This window comes from Phyllostomus hastatus, unplaced genomic scaffold (assembly GCF_019186645.2).
Source record: "Phyllostomus hastatus isolate PE091 unplaced genomic scaffold, TTU_PhHast_1.1 phas_contig_196, whole genome shotgun sequence".
Taxonomy (NCBI): Eukaryota; Metazoa; Chordata; class Mammalia; order Chiroptera; family Phyllostomidae; genus Phyllostomus; species Phyllostomus hastatus.
The window spans coordinates 12129404-12148940 of NW_025333709.1; the positions used below are offsets into that span (position 1 = coordinate 12129404).

The 19537-nt window shown below is 41.0% G+C and overlaps 1 protein-coding gene across 2 annotated transcripts in view; it reads right to left on the reverse strand.

Annotated features, from left to right (window-relative positions):
* Window positions 1-19537, reverse strand: part of ADGRA3 (adhesion G protein-coupled receptor A3) — a 106306-nt gene that overhangs the window by 11333 nt on the left and 75436 nt on the right. Inside the window, exons 13-16 of one of the 2 annotated variants that reach the window (XM_045834602.1) lie at window positions 14560-14737; window positions 14104-14312; window positions 5394-5518; window positions 4168-4291 (exon numbers count right to left, since the gene is read on the reverse strand). In XM_045834602.1, the coding sequence (XP_045690558.1) occupies window positions 4168-4291; window positions 5394-5518; window positions 14104-14312; window positions 14560-14737 (636 nt within the window). Of the gene's footprint in view, window positions 1-4167; window positions 4292-5393; window positions 5519-14103; window positions 14313-14523; window positions 14738-19537 lie in introns of both variants that reach the window. The other variant, XM_045834601.1, reaches the window with a different exon arrangement.

A 19537-nucleotide genomic window follows, 5' to 3' on the forward strand; every position in this document is an offset into this window, starting at 1 on the left:
AACAGAAGCTCCATCTCCTTTTGGTACAGGTGCTGAATCGACCAGAGAGAGATCTAGCACCTAACTTCTTGGAGCCTCCAAATGAGGTTGTTTTCCAGTGTACAGTAATAGTCTGAGACAGGGAAATGTTCCACACAACTGAAAGGTAGCTTCGTCAATAAGAACAGGAGGAGTGGCCCTGGCTGGCGTAGCTCAGTGGATTGAGTGCGGGCTGCGAACCAAAGTGTCGCAGGTTCGATTCCCAGTCAGGGCACACGCCTGGGTTGCAGGCCATGGCCCCCAGCAACCGCACATTGATGTTTCTCTCTCTCTTTCTCCCTCCCTTCCCTCTCTAAAAATAAATACATAAAATCTTAAAAAAAAAAAAAAGGAGGAGGAAGAGCTAACATCTATTGAGCACTTACTGTAAGCCAGGTGCTGTCCAGTCATTGAGCCCTCCCCAAAATTCGTATACACACTGACATTTTAAGTTATATCTCAGATATACAATACTGGATAAATCATCTGCCTTAGGTTCATGGGATGGGTTGATGATTGGGCCGAGGATGGCCTGCCTTTAATTTGTTATTTACTTAGCTATTTTTAACAATGTGTATCAAGAATCCACCAGCAAGACAAAAGACCCTGACGAAACCCACGTCGACACACGTGACCCCCTCCGCCCCAGGTAAACATCACCTTTTATCCTGTGTTTATCATCCCCTTGCTCTCCTTTCGTGACAGTTTTATTGCACACTACATTAAGAGTGTACCATTTCCTTTTAGTTACTTTTATTGTTATAAAAAAAAGATAACGGGAAATGTAATTTATGACACTAAGACATATTCATAGTTATGCACTGTTGTAATTCATTAGTTTTGACTCTTGTATAATATCACAGTTTATTCATTCACTCTCCCAGTGATAGGCATTTGGGTTGCTTCCAGGATTTTGCTACTGTGTATAGTGCTGCGATGAATATTCATATGCACATGCATACGCATAGGCACACCGCTGTTACATAAGGGCACGCTGACTCTCCGAGCCCAGGAGTGGGAGTGCCAGGTCCCAGGGTATGCGGATGCTTAACCTGGAGAAGATACGGCCCCCCACGGTCATCCACGGACGTTCCCACACACACGTATACAAAGAGCCTGTGGGCCAGCCTGCTCAACGCCCGGCACTGCCAGGTTAGAGTTCTGCCCACAGAGGAGGCTTAGAATGGTAACTATCGGTGGTCTTCGTGTGCATTTCCGTGACCACCGCTGATGCAGCACATCTATGTACATGGATATGGACCCTGTGTATTTCCTTGGATGTCATTTGTTTTTTCACTGCATTTTCAGTGGCCTTCTCATTTATTGCATTTCTAATATATTTTTATACTAATGTTATCAGTGGTATATATGGAGAACATCATCTTGTGCTTTCCCTTTTGTTAAGGAATCTTAACAAACAAAAGCTCTTATTTTTAATTCAATCAAATTTTATCTCTGTTCTAATCAATGTGTCATGTGGTGTCACATTTAAGAAACCCCTCCTTTTCACTTTGTTGAGGAGGGTTTTCTTAAATACGACACAAATACCACGTGGTAAAATTGAAGCAACTGCAACTGAACAACAACAAAAAAAGAATTTCATACCTAATACATCATCAGTTTAATTATATAAAAAAGAAACCTCTCCTTGCCCCCAAGAACTGTAACATCATTGAACAGAAATTTTAACATTTTGTTTTGGCCCTGTCAGTTCTAATACACTCAGAATTGACATCTTTTTGTCCTCTTCTTCTTCTTTATTTTTAAATATGGCACAAGGTACAGGTCCACTTTCATTTTCTCCAAATGGACCTTCCCGGCTCCCTTGAGCGTACAGTGGGCTCTCTGTACCCAGCCTCGGTCTCACACCCAAGTTCCACCTGGGTCCGCTCCTGACCTGTCTATTCCACTGCATCGGCCAATCTGCAATCCCTAGGCCAAATGTTCCCGTTTCAATCACAGCAGCTTGATTCGTCCTGAGGACTAGAAGGACTACCTCCCCACTCTATACTGCTTTTTCAGAAGTGTCCTGGCTACCTTGGGTCCTTTACTTTTACATAAATCTGAGAACCATCTGTGGAAGAGAGAAGACTGTGGTCGCTGCTGGACCCATGAGCCAGACTGGGGCCACGACGGAGATTACTTCCTGTCACCCCCTCGCTCAGGACAGATCTATCCACACTGGGTGCTTGCCTGCTGACATAACCCAATCCTTTCCCATGTCCCATGGTGTGCTGGTTCCTGGAACAGGACATTGTCCAGACCTGGTCAAGCATGTGAGGCACTTTCCTGGACCTGGGACTGGTCACATGCCAGTAACGCTGTCCGATCTGCCTGCTTCTATGCAATACTTTGGTGCCTGCCAAGCAGAGTGGAGGGTATTCAAGTCATCTTAGCAGAACTTGTCCCTTTCTGATAGTAACTCTTCCTATCTTTGGGCCTAGTGTATCTTTTTTTTTTTTAGATTTTATTTATTTATTTTTAGGGAAGGGAGGGAGAAAGAGAGAGAGAGAAACATCAATGTGCGGTGGCTGGGGGCCGTGGCCTGCAACCCAGGCATGTGCCCTGACTGGGAATCGAACCTGCGACACTTTGGTTTGCAGCCCGCGCTCAATCCACTGAGCTATGCCAGCCAGGGCTGGGCCTAGTGTATCTTTCCATGTGTGTCTTCTTATTACATATTAAAATTTAACCTGTAAGTCTCTTGAACATCTTTCCTCATTTCTAAGTACTTGATATTCTTTGGTACCATATAAACAGTATCTTTTCATTATTATGTTTTCTCCTAATTGCAGTCCTGCATAATAGCAGAAACTTTTTAAATAATAAACGTATATTCACTCTGTGCTATACTTTCCTATTCTTTCAAATAATTTTCCTGTGAATTACTTTAGGGTCTTTTTTATATAAATAATCACACCACCTGACAACAACTCAATTATTATTCCCCAAGTACCGGTGAGAATACGGAGACACAGAAAAGTTAAGTATTGAAATGGAGGCTTCAGTGAGATACCCGGACTCCTGTGTGCCCTGCAGCATTATTCACAGAGCCAAGAGGTGGAAACAACCCCCACGTCTACTGACAGGCCGAATGGATAAAGAAATGCGGCCTATGCACGCAATGGCTTGTTATTTGACTATGTAAAAAGAAGGAAATCCTGACACACACAACAACATGAATGAACTTTGAGGACATTATGCTAAGTGAAGTAAGGCAGTCACGGAAGGACAAATACTCCGTGGTTCCACTGAAAGGAGGTTATCCATGTGGTGATGGTGACGGGGAGACAGGAGGGAGGAGGGAGGCTGCCAGGCCCTGGGAGGAGAGGGCACCAGGGAGGTGCTCGACCATGGCGGTCGAGTTGTAATCGTGCAAGATGAAGAAGTTCGAGGGATCTGCTATGGTTACAGCGAATACACTACTGTACACTGAAAAATCTGTTAAGACGTTAATTTGCATCTTGTTATAGGTTTCTTACAATTAAAAAAAGAATGAATAAATTGCTCATAAAAACAGTTAGTAAACAGAACTGAGATCCAAATCTAGGCAGTCTGAACTCTTAATTACCATGTGGCTCACTATCATGCATATCAAGACAATATGCAAATACGGGCATGAAATTTACATATTTTCTATTCATATGTTAAATAGCTTCCATTTTTATGCTTATTCAACAAGAATACTAGTCACTAAGGCTACATACATAATAACACATTTAAAATTAAAAATTTACTATTTTTAATTCTTCATATTTACCACACCTACGAAGCTTCTTTTTATTGTTTTCATCAACAAATGAAACAATTTCTAAAATCCTACTGTCAGAAAATGCTGCTTCCCCTGCAGCCAAAGTCAGGATTTGGTAAAATTTTTAAATTAAATGCTCAGCATTATAGTAGACATAACAAGTAGCACTGAACTCCTGCAGACAAAGAGACCAGCTCTGTAAGTCATAAGTTCCCTTATGAATTGACAATGCAAAACCTAGAGTATACCGGCAAACTGTTTAAGTGACATTCAGTTCAACTGAAAGAAAAAAAAAAAACTTTTAAGGAAACAATTTTCCTTTTGTAGTTTATGCAACATATGAACTTACTTTCCCATATCAGTCCTTTCTTCCATTTCGGTTTCTCGCTAGGACTTACCGCTTGGCAAACGCTGGCATTTCTGGTTTGGGTTATGCCTCCCACAAAGACCACACAAGTCAGGAAAATGTGGAAGCACAAGTTCACAAGCATGTGCCAGCCCTTGAGACTGATCCGAATCAAACTGTTAAAAGAAAAAGGAAAATATTTACATTCAGGCTAGTAATTTGGAGCCAGACACTATCCTACTTGCCTTCAAGTCAACTATTCCAATAGCACAAAATGCCAAATTTCAATGCTTACACATCTAAAAAAACAAATACTATCAGACAGACACATGCACATTTTGAGAAATCATTTAACTCAAGACAGATTCTTGACGTTTAACTTGACGCACGGGAAAAGACAAGTATTATATGGAACTCCTGCCCCCACTAAAGGCTAAAGCAATTCTCCATAATAAGAAACATGTGAGCTTTTGTTAGTTACGAAGTCTCATGACAGATGAATGACTTGTCTGCTTCCCAGAGATTTCTGCGAGGTGCTGATCTCTATTTCCCTGACCTGCTACTTCCCAGTGCCTTTCTTCGTGGCCTTTCCTAATAACATGTTGAAGTCTTTCTTTCTTTCTTTCTTTCTTATATTGTAATATCAAAATCTCCTCTTGTTTCTTAACTAAATGTCAAGAAATGCCATACAGGTTCAGCTTCAACCCATTCTAGGAAAATACATTCTGGCAAAACCTCTTATAAAGTTTCTGCTCAGTGAATTCCCTCAGTTCACTATTTCCTACCATAAAATAGAAGTTTCTGTAGTTCTGCCTGCAATTAACAAAAACCATATCCCATGCTTAAATGCCACAAACTTACTTAAAAATGCCACCTATAACATAAAGAAGATCACACCCAGGGAAAAGTCATAAACCAGAAATAATATCACAGTCCAGACCTGGAAGGCGCCTCTCCAGGTAACAAGCCTCCACGTGACCTCACCCCCTGGCTGCTCCCCGCCTGACCTCCCAGCCTCCCCCACACACGTCCCACGTCCTCTCCCTGATACCCACCCAGAAGGCTGACTGGGTGCTGTAAACGATGAACTGACCGTCTCATGTATTAATTATTTATGCCTCAAACTTCACGGAATGAACAAAGCTTGTCTGTATTCTAAAGTAACTGTTCTTGCTTGGGAAAGATGGCATTGCTATACAACTCAGGAGTTATCCTATTTAAATGTGAAATAAACTCCTCTAAATCAAAGTCCCACACGTATCAAGCTTTAGTGCTTACCTGTGGTGGTACAGGTAACTGACGATGACCGCCAAGAGGCACAAGAGAAGAATGATGGCCGTGGTGTAAACCACAGGGTGCAGGAGGCTGGAGGCCTGGGTGTAGAGTTCGGACCCTGTTAAATCCTGAGTGGAGGTGAAAAAAAAAGCATCATTGTAGCTGCATGTTTCTGGACACAGAACTACTGCGATTTTCTCTAGTAACTAAAACACATGGATAAACAAAACTCCAGCCCTTACAACTCTTCATTTTATTCAAGGACTAATGTGTTGTGCTTTTTCCCTCACACCTTACTTTGCCTTTCTAACTTCCACTGTGTTAACTACTTACATATATACACACACATACCTATACATTTATGTATAGGGGGTGTGTGTGTAGACACACTTACATTCTACACTATGCTACTATTACCCTACAGCTGCTCCATACAAATGCCGTGAGGCCGATGGAGAGAGAACAGGAGCCTGCGTGTGGGTGATTAGAAGGGCCAACTACAGACTTCATGTCCTTTCATCCCACTCACCAGGTGATAGAGCAAAAGGCAGCAATATCTCTAGGTCAACAGAGCCTAACCAGACCTCACTAACCACCTGCAGTCAAGTTCAACAAATATGAATGGACCCAACACTGTGAGGCACTGGGGACGTAATGGTAAGACGTGGTTCCTATCCTTGAAGAGCTGAAAGTCACGGGGGAGACAGGGGCGCAATGAGATGGCAACAATGTCTGAGGACGGTAAGGGCAGCATGGTTGTGGGAAGAAGGTTCAAAAATCAGTTGGCGTGAACAGTAACAGCAAGTCACTTACATGGCATGTACCATAATCTGGGCGCTGTGCAAGCACTTTGCAGAGTAACCCCGGGAGCTAAATCACAGGATTAGCCCCATTTTATAGCCTAAAAAACTGAGGCACGAAGAGGTGAACTGCTCAAGGATGAGATCCGGAGGAGGGTGGCTGCCAACTCTGCGCCACTCCCCCCCACAGTGTAGACAGCACTTCCAAAAGAGGAAACAACAGACATCTGAAGGCTTCCTTCCTTGTAAAGGACCAGCACAGGCCGGGGAGAAGCCACCAACCCAGGACCGGCCGCCGTGCAGAGAACTGGGGTGGCAGGAGGGGAAGCTGTCCACTCACCACACCCCACCACTAAATTATCTTTGCAAACGGACTCCAAAAGCTTGAGATAATACCTGAAAGGAGAAAGGCAGGATGAAAAACAGGATGTGAGCAGACGACAGGCAGGAAAACTGAAGACGGCCTCGACGATGCAGGAAAGAAGGGGCATGTCATCCCCTGAGAGAACCAGAAGTTCACAATACACGATTACAGATCTACACGGATCACACCAGAACACCATAATGAGCCCCTCACTGTACCAAATGATGAATGGAGACCCCCAGAGCCTGACAAACATCACGGTGAGTGGGAAATGGACGGCACATCATGGAAAACTCATGCTCCACCGTGCCACGGCGAGTCTCAAACCTGGAGCGCAGCTACGCCTTGGACAAGTGCTGAGTGAGTGCCCACTGTGACCGGGCGCCACGCCAAGCACCGGATCCTCAGGAAAACGCAGGATGCAGTCACAGCCCTTGAGGGCTGACAGAGGGCGAACGGAAGCCTATCACCAGGAATTTGGAACAACTGGCCCTTGTGAGGAGATGCCTACAAGATTAGTCTGTGGTATGTGGTCTCGATGCATTTGCATTCTGGTAACGGTCCAGACTGTTAGTGGGAAAATGGAAAAAAAAATTGGTACAATGAGAACCAGTGAGAGACTAGTTAAGAGAGAAAGTTAAGAGTAGACACATTGTCCCCCAATTCCTATGAGAAGCGACTATTCCTGTGCAGAGTGAATAACAGAATAAACTTTCAATACCTAGGATTCAGCCTCCGGGCCAGTTCCACGCACTGCCTGCTTTGCATTCCTCTGGGAACTGCCCAGTGACAGGTGGCCACTTCCTTGCGAGTTGTATAATTTTGGGACAGTTACAACTGGGGACAACACCCACCTGTCAGGTTTGGGGTAAGGGTCAGAGGAGGGTGTGTGCCTTCCACAGACCTCGGCAGAGAGTAATGCAAGAGGTCCCTGGATATTATCTAATAAGACATCCAAGTGCCCATACAGTTCCCAAAATATATTATAATAGTCTATGTAATGTCTACGTTTAAAAGAAATCAGCATTTCTCCAAAGCCAAAGGAATGTGACGTCGTATGGGAAAGAAAGCGGGTTTTGAAACAGAGGCCAGTGACTCCTAATTCAAAGTCACGACTGGAGAAAAGCACTATAGGACACGTCCGTGGTCACAGAGGGCCCCGCTTCCCCAGGGCCAGTCCGGGCTGTCACAACACGCTGACCTGCCCAAGTGCAAGAGAACCCCTGCCAGAGAGTAAATGTTTCAGGCTCCGCGTGCCAACAAGCAAACCGAGGCTATTATGTAGGTACTTATTAACCACGAACCATTAAACAATTTTCAAATCACTCTTAGCTTTCCAGCACTAAATAAAACAAACAAACCAGCAGTGGCTAAATTGAGCCTGTGGGTCAAATGTCTGCCAGCATTTACAGCCCCCCCCCCCGGGTTCAGGGAGAACAAATAAGATACGAAACACCTATCTTGAGGGCCACGAATTCTTGCGAATATAAGACTATTTAAGGCAGTTGAGAAAATGAGGATAGGAAAGATGTTAAAGATCCAAACAAAAGAGATGAAGCAGAAATCTGAATCAAAATCATTTTTAATTGTACTAGTAAACAGACAGAGGTTTCGTGATCCTATTAACCAGAACATTACTAGATGCACCGTCCAAAAATGCCCACTAGGAGATGCCCACAAGAAGAGAAAGTAAGACTCATTCACAGACAAACGGTGTTAAGGCAGAAAGCCTCTGCCGCCAGTGTCTACACAGTCCGGCACTAACTAAATGGTGACCCAGTTACTCTTCTACATGGTGAAGTCTGGGCAGATCACGGAGCTAGGTAGGCACTGAGAAGCCAAGCTGTCCAGAAACCCTGCGCAGTATCAGAACACTTGAAAATGTGTTAAAAATCACAGGGATGATTATTATTGAGGGCCCCAGTAAGGGAAAGACGAACTGACAATATGTGATTCCTTGACAAAGGTTCACACCTTTTCAAGTTATTTCCGGCCTGAGAATTACTACATATAAAATCACTGGCAGTTTTAAAGAATTCATTAGCATCCCATCAATAACAAGGATAATTATAAATCAGTAAATTCTCTCTAATCTTGCCAGGATCTGAAGAAAGTAAAAACAAACAAACAAACAAACAAACTATATATATATATATATATATATATATATATATATATATATATATATATAAAGGTACTCTCCATCAGAACATAAAGAATTACAAAAAGAGCTTACCAATAAATTAAAATGGAAAAATAGATCTGAAATCAGAAATACGAAAAAGACCCTGACGTCTATGTTGCTTTTCACAGTCCCCCTAAGACACAAAGATTAAACACTGCGCTCCCCCGACATCCCACCGTACACCAAGTCACTTCCAGCCCACTCAGGGGTCTGAATGTGAAAGATAAAACGCTCAAACAGAAGATAAAAAGCACTCACTATTAAAAAAGAAAACTTCAGGAAAATGAAGAAACTCTGCCCATGCAAAAAAATTAGAGAAAAAGGATAAAGGAATTTCTATAGGCTAAATGTCTGTGCCCCTCCCATTTCATATGTATTAAAATCTATTTGCCAATGTGATGTATTAGGGGGTGGGGCCTCTGGGAGGGGACTGGGTCATGAGAAGGAAGTCCTCCCAAATGGGATGTTGCCCTTACAGGAGACCCCAAAAGAACCCCCTAGTCCCTTCCAACATGTGAGGGAAAAAAGTGGGCTGTCATTAGGCACTGAAACCTTGATCTTGGACTTCCAGCCTCCAGGGGCTTTGAGAACTAAATTTCTGGGGTTTACAAGCTTCCTAGTCTGTGGAATTCTGTTACAGCAGCCTGAATGGATTAAGACAGATACGGACTGGGAGGAGATACGTGCAACACAACAATCCAACAAAAAGCTCCTGTTCACAATTCACAGCAAGAATCCCTGTAAGTCAATAAGTAAACAGTAGACAACCAAATTGAAACAGACAAAAGCCTACATGTGAAATCTTCACAGAACAAAACACCCTCATAGAAAAAGACACCAAAGGCAGAGGGTTGGGAGGGCGGAGGAACTGGTGGTCAAAAGGCACGAACTTCCAGTTATAAAATGAGTAAATCCCAACATGGGATGTAAAGCACAACATGATGACATGGCTACATACAGTACGTTTGGAAGTCAATGGAAGTAAATCCTAAAAGTTCTCATTACAAGAAAAAGAGTTTTCTTTCTTTAAATCCATAAGAGATCATGGATATTCAGTAAACTTATTGTGGTTATCATTTCACCATATATGTAAGTTAAGTCATTATGCTATACACCTTCAATGCATACAGAGCTGTATGTCAAAAGAAAAAAAAGGGCCAAAGATAATTTTAAAAAGGTTAAGACTTGAGCAAGAATGGCACAGAAAAAGGATACCCAGACTGACAAATAAGAAACTGAAGAGGTGCTCAGCATCATTGGTCACCAGAGGGAGGCAAATCAAAACCACAACGATATATCATAATTCCAGCACCCAAGACTAAAATTAAAGACTTAGAACACCAAGCACTGGGAAGGATGTGAAGCAACTAAAACTCTCATTATGGGTTAGACCGTAAAACCATTATGGCCACTTTGGTCAACTGTGAGGTATTATCTACTAAAGCTAAAGATAGGGATAGCCTACAATCCAACAATTTTATTCCATCAAAAAATACGTACATGAATAACAGCAGCATTTTCTTAAGAGCCAGAATCCAGCAACATCCCAAATGTCCACCCACAGTAGAAGGCTCAAGTTTGGGTATTTTCATACAATGGATGACTAGGTAGGAATGCTGCTGCATGCAAAAATGATACATCTCCCAGACCTAAGTAATGGAAAAGACCCCAGACACAAAACAGTTCATACTGTGCAATTCTAACGATGTACGCAAACTCACTGTTTGTGACTGGCACTGGAAGGGTGCACATCTCTTGACGTGATGATGGGAATTAACTAAAAAGAAACCCAGGGGAGCTACCAAGTGCTCAGAGTGAGAATCTCGATTCTGATGGCAGCAAAATGTGTTTTCAATGGAAAAATATCGGCAAGACATACATTTATAATCTGTGCACATTGTTCAATATCTCAACTTAACAACAAAAAAAGGAAAGAAAAAGTGTTCGTGGATCCCCTGTGACTACCAATTCCACTTAAGAATTTCTCTTGGCGATTTCCTATTAAATGTGCAAAATAATACAGTATAAGCAAATTACTGGAAACAAAATACAGGAATATGTCAATCAATTATGGGAGGGACATAAAGTAACATTTTTATGAAAATAAAATGAGGTGAAAGCAAATGAGGAAGCTCTATCATACTGATGTGAAAAGATTTTAGAACGGAGATTTAGCAAAGAGATGAAGAACACAAATTTCTGAAATTTGCATTCAAATCTCAACTCCAACGCTAACTAAATCTGTAAACTAGGACAGGTTGCTTAAGCTCTCTATGCCTCAGTTTCTCCACCCATAGACGAGGTTGGGGGGGGTGATAACAGTTACTACAGTTCACGAGGTAATTACGTGAACAAAATAATTTAATAAGTTAAATGCATATAAATTTAATGCATATCAAGACTTCAGAAGAGTGCCTAGCACATGCACTGAGTGAAAATTCGCCCCTGCCGTTTCTACTACCATCAGGTCTCATCATCAAAAATCTATCGTTCCATGGAACCATAATTATCATAAAACGTAGTTTCATTAAAAAAAAAGCATAGTTTGCAACAATGTTTGTAGCATGCCGCCTTCCTGCAAAAATGGAAGGAAATGTATTCATTTTGTTTCACTAAACCTGAAACTCTCTCCAACAGTATTCAAGAAGCTAGCATTAGTGGCTACCTACTTTTGTAAAGAATGTGACGGGAGAGAGAGGTGGGAGTTCAGTCTTCACTATACATCACTGTGTGGAAATAATTAAAATGTTTGCTCTATCTGAATGGAGTACCTATTTAACAGAAACATGACCGGAACTCATGTTCAATTAAAGAGCAAAGGGAACCAAAGTTTGCTTTCATTCAGCAAGTTTTAGATAAACAATATTTAAAAGCAACCTTAGCAAGATGTAAAGACAAATGAGCACTCCCTAGTTTTAGATATTTCTAAGGTGGATACAACAACAAATGGGAATCAAAATATAGAGATTATCTTACCTTCACTACCATCACCATTAATGCATTAAGCACTACATAAATGGTTTGACCCTAATCATTACTTTCTTGCTATTTATATTTCTTCTTTTTCTTACTGGCCCAGCTCCTAGAATTCTTCCCCACAGAACTGGCTACCTCTGATCATCCAATTCAAACAGACCCAGTTTCAGCGTAACTTTAAACTTGGTCTATGGCTCCCACAGACACCTTAGCAGTCTGTCTATTGCACCAAACTACGGTATCTGTTTGAGATTTACAAACAAATATATTCTTTTGTCTCAACTTTTAATACAAAATTCTTTAAAACCAGATCAGGAAAAGATTTATGAGCCACCTGAAAAAAAAACAAACAGAAATTTAAGACTTGCCATATAAAACCATATGTTAAGATACAGGGTTTTTATTTATTACTCAAAATAGTGTCAGGTAAGGAAAAAAATGTTGATTTCCAAATTTTTAAAAGACATTTCTTGTATTTTAGACATTATTTAAGAGTAGGTATGACTTCATTTAACTGCCCTTAATGTTTAATTAGCAATTCTAAAAATCCCACACACTAATTTTATTATACATTTGTCAATAATATTAGGTACATTTCACATTGTTGCCTCTAGGTGGCACAGTTATATTTAAGAAAAGCAAAAGAAGGTATATTCTTTAAAAATAAATTTTAAAAAAATCTTAGTACTATCTTTTAGCTTATAAGAATTGTATATTGCATTTTTTAAAAGATTAAAGTATGAAAGATAAAAGAGTAACTTATTTCTTCTGGAAAGGGATTATACTAATTTAAATAGTTTAGAAGAACAGCCAAGAAATTCAAAAATAGATGCTTTAAACTGGTATTCGATTAAATAAAAACAAAAGTTTCACACGGTAGAGTATCATGTCATTACCAGTGAAGCTTATAAAATGCCTTTTCTATGTGTGTTTTGTGCTTCAATTATTTCCCCAACTTTTTCTAGTCAACTATTATATACATTTCAGACAATGCTGTATCTCTATTATTTCTCCTTCAGTACTTCATAGTTTCTGGTTATTTTGTAACAAAAACCTGAATGAGAAAATACCTTTAAACTGAAAGAGAAAATGCTTCATGTTTTCATTAATGCTTCATGCTTCAATCAGAAAGGTTACTACAAATTAATAAAATGTGAACGTTCAGAAACCAGACTCACACTTAACAGAAGTCAAACATGTTCTATTTGTGAGGAGATTCCTAAACTATCAACACAAACTTTAAACCCAAATTGATAAATGACTTCTATAAACACGGCTGAGCCTAAACAGTATGACTGCGTCCACTGTCCCCTGGGATGCACAGCACACGTGAATGGATGCCATTGCATAGACAAGCCTTTCACCTGCTAAACAACCTGTTGTTCTCTCTTCCTGCTGGTCAGGTATGCCAGGGGAGGTGTATGAAAATGAGGAGCAAAGGGAAAAGCAAAAGTTGAGGAAATCTATTCTAATTCATGCTTGTTTTAAGACCATTTCTGGTGGTAAAGGCTCTTTAATTTTTTTTCAAGAAAAGAATAAATCACAAAAAGCAAAATGTATCCTATTTCAAGACTAGTTAAGGCTTTCGTGAAATATGGTCTAGATAACAGACTCAGAGCTGAAGGCAGAAATGAAACGTAGGCGTCCTGACTCCCAGGCTAGCCTCAAGCCATTTCTGAACTGTCTTTCAGACTCATTAGGAATTCCTTCCACTATACTCTAAGTACGTGTACAGATGCTCTAGGATGTTAGTATCTTATAATAACTGCAGTATGAAATAAAAATTAGCATGGCTGATTTCACAATTGTTAATTCAGGGATTGGATTCACAGAAATAATTGATTCATGAAAAGACCTGCCCCTATACATTAATGACTGGTTACTTTACCAAATATTAGTAATGACAAATAACAGAAAATATTGTTTGATTAGCATTAAAATGGAAAAGACATCTGTGTCTATATGCTGCTCACAGTGAATAAACTGAAATTACCACCAGTACTCTTAACGTGAAAGGACACTAAAGAAAAATCACTGTTCACTGTTTGTCTTTGGGCAAATGAGTCACTTCCTGGGTTGAGAGCTGGACTGTGTACACCCAAGATGTCCCCCAGTCTGAAGGTCAAAGTCTCGATGAACGGATTCACTTACAAAGTTTACTGAAAATCCCTATTCCAAATTCAATCCCAAGTATTTCACTTGGTCAGAACCCAATTTCTCTCTACAATCAGAATTACAACAAAAATCACCTCCTACTTAAAGGAAGCAATCTATGTTAAAAGTTTGTTGGGTTGTTTGTTTTTTTTTCATCTCAGTCTGAGTTTAACGAGGCACACGTGAAAAATGAGAAGGCTCTGTCTTTATGAACGAAGAGGACAACGGCCATACCATTAACACCGCGTAGTTGCTGAGGGAGTAGCACTGGATGGTAGTGATATTCTCGTCCGAGTAGAGGATGTGGCACCCGTCGGACTTCCAGCCGCCTTGTCCGTTCAGCAGGTCGAAGTCCCACTGCGCGGCCACGGCATCGGCCCCGTGCGCGATCCGCCGCAGCGTCACATTCACGGGGACGTGGTGGCCGTCCACATTCACGCCGTCTGGACAAAAAGGGGGGACACGAGGGTGTCTGAAACCAACTTCACGAGCAACTGAACGCCAACCTACAGTAACGCGCAATCCCTCTCCTCTGTAGTAGTCACTCATTAAAACAAGAAAAAAAAGCAACAGTCGGCAGTTCAAGGGACAGTGGTGAATGCTGAAGACGCACGGCCCGCTGAGCACGGATAACAACACACGCCACATGCAAACCTATTTTGGTGAGAATCACGGGGGTGACCACCGTACGCCGTTTTCCATCATCGGCCAAGTTGGTGGAGTTCCCTGTGGCTGGAAACAGCTTTCCGTTGCGGAAGGCGATGAGCTGGAGCTTGTACAGCGAGTCGTCCGCCGGCCTGACTTCCCTTTTCTGCTTTGGCGAGAACAGCGAGGGTGGAAGCTGAATGGACGCTTCTACTATAGTATTCTGAAAACATGTAAAAAACAACAAGAATGGGGTGCCGTATTAGTCTGAGTATGTGGAAACCGGAAAGAATATTTTAGACAACTACAAATGCTTTCTAATTATATGGTGAATACTTTTTTAAATGTGTACATAAAATTTAATAGCTAAAACAATTTATCAGTTCAGTGAGATGTCTGAACACCACATAAAAGCAGAGAAGCAAAGTATAAAATAAAGAGAAATGCAACTCTGTTTCAAAGTTAAAGAAGTAAATAAAAAGATAACTTCAAATCAGAGTGAATTTACCCATGATAACATATATTGCTGAAGCAGATAGCATTAAACAGATCAGGAATCTCTGATCACTCTTTATGTCGATTTTATGATGATAAAATTTGGTAAATAAGTACAAATGTAGCATATCACAAATGTGAGTATAATTAATTTGGGCTTATGGAACTTTAAGTTGATTTATGATGGATTCAGACTGTCAAACAGCCAAAGAAGAAATTATGCAAACATAATAGAAGGGTAGATTCAGCAAATTCTTCTTTTATAAGTTTCTCTGAGACTAAGGAACACATTATGTTTAGAAAAACAGCAACAAACAGGAACACCAGAAGACGCTGGCTGATTACTGAATGTTTTTCAGACTTCTTTATTAGGAATTTTAACATTATAAATTATTCAACGTTCAATAAAAAAATAAATCTATAAACCCAGGAGGCAAATAATTAACTATCTCAAACAAAATTCTCTATTTCAAGAATTTATCACAGTCTTCCCTTTGGCACCAACCAACCCCGCTCTCTCCGATCCAATGTTCATGCTGCCAGGGGAGTTTCATCTTAAGAAACAGAAGGGATCATGTGATTTCATTTTAAATGACGCCTTGTTTCTCGAACAGTTAGAGAATACTGTCCCCACATCCTAAAGTACACCACATTATTTGGATAAAAATCTGTCTCAAATTCAGCTTTTAACACCCCCCCACCTTACTACAACCTCTAATCCAACCACATCGGATTTCTCCGTTTTTGAGCATCCTCTCGTTTTTACGCCACTGCAGATACTGCGCACGCCAGTGTCCTTGGGTGAAATGCTCTACTACTCTTCTGTCTGGCAAACTCCAACGAGGCAGATTTGATGTTTGCCAAGACCCTTCTGCTGGCAAGGTAAAGGACAGGTCAGGATAAGAAAGGCTGTTTGCAGCCAACAGAAGGACTTTACAAAGTCCTTTTTAAATAGGGCTTTTTATTTTTATTTATTTTGTGGATGATTAATCTTATCAGTCCTCAGTATATTGCTTTAAGAATTGGTTGCTCCCTCCTCTGGACTTACGACATTCTGCACATATCTCTAGCAAAACTAGTATTTGCAGTATCACAGTGTGACTCACTGCCCCTCCAACCCGATAATTTCGCTTCCTTTTCTAGCCCCCTCCTCATGTTACTAATACTCCCTGGCAGTCATATTTGATAAAGGTAGACCATTGCTTATAAAAATCAGTGAGTCTGTGTGACATGTTTATTTTTTAAAAAGAGGTTCTACTTAGGGTCACTGGTTCGATTCCCAGTCAGGGCACATGCCTCGGTTGTGGGCCAGGTCTCTAGTTAGGGGTGTGTGAGGGGTAACACATTGATGTTTCTCTCCCTCTCCTTCTCCCTCCCTTCCCCTCTCTCTAAAAGTAAATACATAAAATCTTTAAGAAAAAAGAGGTTCTACTTAAGCAAGTGAATAATTTTTAGAATTAGTCTCTGACTGCTGTGCTTAGAACAATGCTGGATCCCAGCAGGTAAATGAAAGCATCCTGGAAATCTGAATGCTTACAGTTTGAAGATGCCAAGAAAATATCAGAAATGTTTCTGTCGCAGGTTCGATTCCCAGTCAGGGCACATGCCTGGGTTGCAGGCCACGGCCCCCAGCAACCACACATTGATGGTGCGCTCTTGCTCTCTCTCTCTCTCTCTCTCTCTCTTTCTCTCTTTCTCCCTCCCTTCCCTCTCTAAAAATAAATAAATAAAATATTTTTTTTAAAAAAAGAAATGTTTCACCTAAGAAAATGCATAAAGAGGTTTCTACTATTCTCACAAATACAATCTGGTGGGGGAAAGGGGTATTATAGACTCATTCGCTAATATAGTAAATTTCTATTAAGTGTACAAATTTATTTTGTGTATAGTGAGGCATTCAAAAAAGGAAAAACACCAACAAGACCAACTAAAGGGGGAAAACCTGACAAAGCATCACATACTAGGTATCTATTAAAACTTCAGTATTTTAAAGTTCTTGAATATAAAATGAGTCGAAAGGTATCACTTAGAATAAATCACAGTTTTAACACATCATAGTAATATTTCCTAAAAGACAGCTGAAAAAGGAAGTGACATCTGCAATTTCCAGAAGTCCAAAAACTTTTGCTTCCCAAGTTTAAACATGTAAAACTAACTAAAGAACAACAACAGTTTACAAAAACCCAGGTGTGCGGACAGCACACGGAGACATGAGAGCTCGCATGCAGGCTGCTCCGTACCTCTGCTTCCACACCAGCCTTCCGAGTGCAACAGAGAACACGGGTTAACTTCCCGTGACTGACAGAGGGAGGGTAGCCTAGGGGTGCCAGAGAAGCAAACTTCAGCTGTATCAATAATGTTTTGAGTTTTACAGTAAGAATGTGATATATTTAAGTTTTTGAAAGAAGCGTTGGTCATTTATTAGGAAAAGGTTAAAATCTCATTTAAAAAAAAAATCCCTGAGAAAAGCTCATTTAACTTTTTTACATTCATCATGAGGATGCCTTTTGCCACTTGGCCTCAAGTGAAGAACCACAGAGTTTATAATTTCATTCAAACATGTATTTGTTTTTAGAGTATGGATTACAGCAGTGGAAACAGACAGAAATGCATGAATGATAGCCAATCAATGAGGAAATGTTCTCTGAAAATCCTCTGGGAAGGACACGTTTTTAGTGTCTAATATTTACTCGTGGAAGCTCACAGGCCACCCACGAGGAAAGGAACAGGGGACTTGAAACAAGGAACCGGGACTGGGGTCCCCGCGTCACCACTTCGTGGCTGCCTAACGCCCTGCCCAGTCTGGTTTCCCTCTCGGGGCCTCACCCACCAAACACAGCTCCTGGTCCTCCCAACAAACGTGTGTAGGACCAAGGGAATCATCACCGCGGCAGGAACCAAAGGCTATGGAACCGGGTGGGGGGGAGGAGTATTTTTATTATCGTCACTGCCCCGTGTGGCGGGCGGTCATCTGGGGGCTGGGGACACAGACAAGGACGTCCCTGACTGCCCATATGGTGATCCAGAACCTCATCACAGGCTTCTGCTACAATTCTAGTCTTAATCTCAATACCGAAAACTGACAAAGGATAAACACACATGAAATCAATGTTATCACAGAGATCTTACAAATGTGTTCGCTCAATTCATGCACATGTCTCTATTTACAATGACATTAAGCTAAGAAGAAAATGTTAAGTCTTGTAGGTAATGGTAACACAAATACCTCTACATTTTAACATCATTCCTTACAAAACAACCTGGAGTTCTACCCCCATGTAATTAATAAATTAAATTTTCCTAAAATCCTAATTTGTTTAAGTTAATGGAATTCTGACAATAAAAGTAGAGTCAAAGAGCCACCTGATTTAAAAGAATAAAATACCAATTTCTCCATGTTTTCTTGACCATCTACACACTCAGGTTTAAACAGAAAGATATAATGACACATCCTAATCATTTTCTTATGTACAATTAGTTTTGAACTGCAGACCACCTTCTGATTATCTCACTGCTATAGATTAACAGGGATTATGTTTGCCTTTAGAATTAATTTTTAACTGACTTTCTTTACTAATTAAGTATGACTGTTAATTTTTATCCAACAACATTCACTGAATGTTTCATTCCTGTGTCAGCCCTGAGCAGAAACTAAACATCTGATGAAATGAGCCATGTGCCTGCCCTCAAATATTCACCATTTAACAAGTGAGAGACCGCAATGATAAAAAAAAAAACAAAAAAAAAAACCAGTGATAAAAAGAGCTAACACTTATTACATGCTTACTCTGGGCCAGGCGCTGTTGTAAATGCCTATACATGTGCCTCACTTAATCCTCTTAATAACCCTCTGAGTGCCACGTCATGATTCCTACGGAACAGAGGAGGAACGGACATCAGAGAGGTTAAGGACTTGCCCAAGTCTGCACAGCAGTCCCCTGGGGCAGCAGAATGTGAACCTAGGCCGTGTTGCTGCAGAGAGGCCCCACTCTCAGTCACCCTCTCCTGTGGCCTCTCCCCCCATAACTCAGCTCACCAACACATCAGCCTGTGACTACCCTGGAGGATGAGCGAAGCACCGTGGGACTAACAGGCCGTGATGAACTCGGAGGAAGAGCTCCTACAGGGAGGGCAGCTGGACGTCCCCAGGCAGCGGTGGTCCCGCGGGCTGGGAAAAGGGCAGAAAGCCAAAGGATGTACAGAACTGGTCTGGAAAATTAAAAGGACTTCATGTGGGCTAAAGCCCTCAATATCTGACATGAGGGAAATAGGAGATATGTAGAGAAAAACTAATTTCTAAATCACAGTCAAGCCAGGTTTAAAGAACTGGTTCTTTCTGGATACAACATAGCCAAATTCAAGACACAAAAAACGTCTAAAAGCTTCTAGGAATACATCGGAAACAGGTAACATACTGTGATGTTAATACATCTGAATTATGGTGCCGATGATGGAAGGAAGCATTTGTTATGAAAAATATTTTATTTGGAGCTTCCAGAGTCAGATGACAAAAACTGGCCAGACGCCT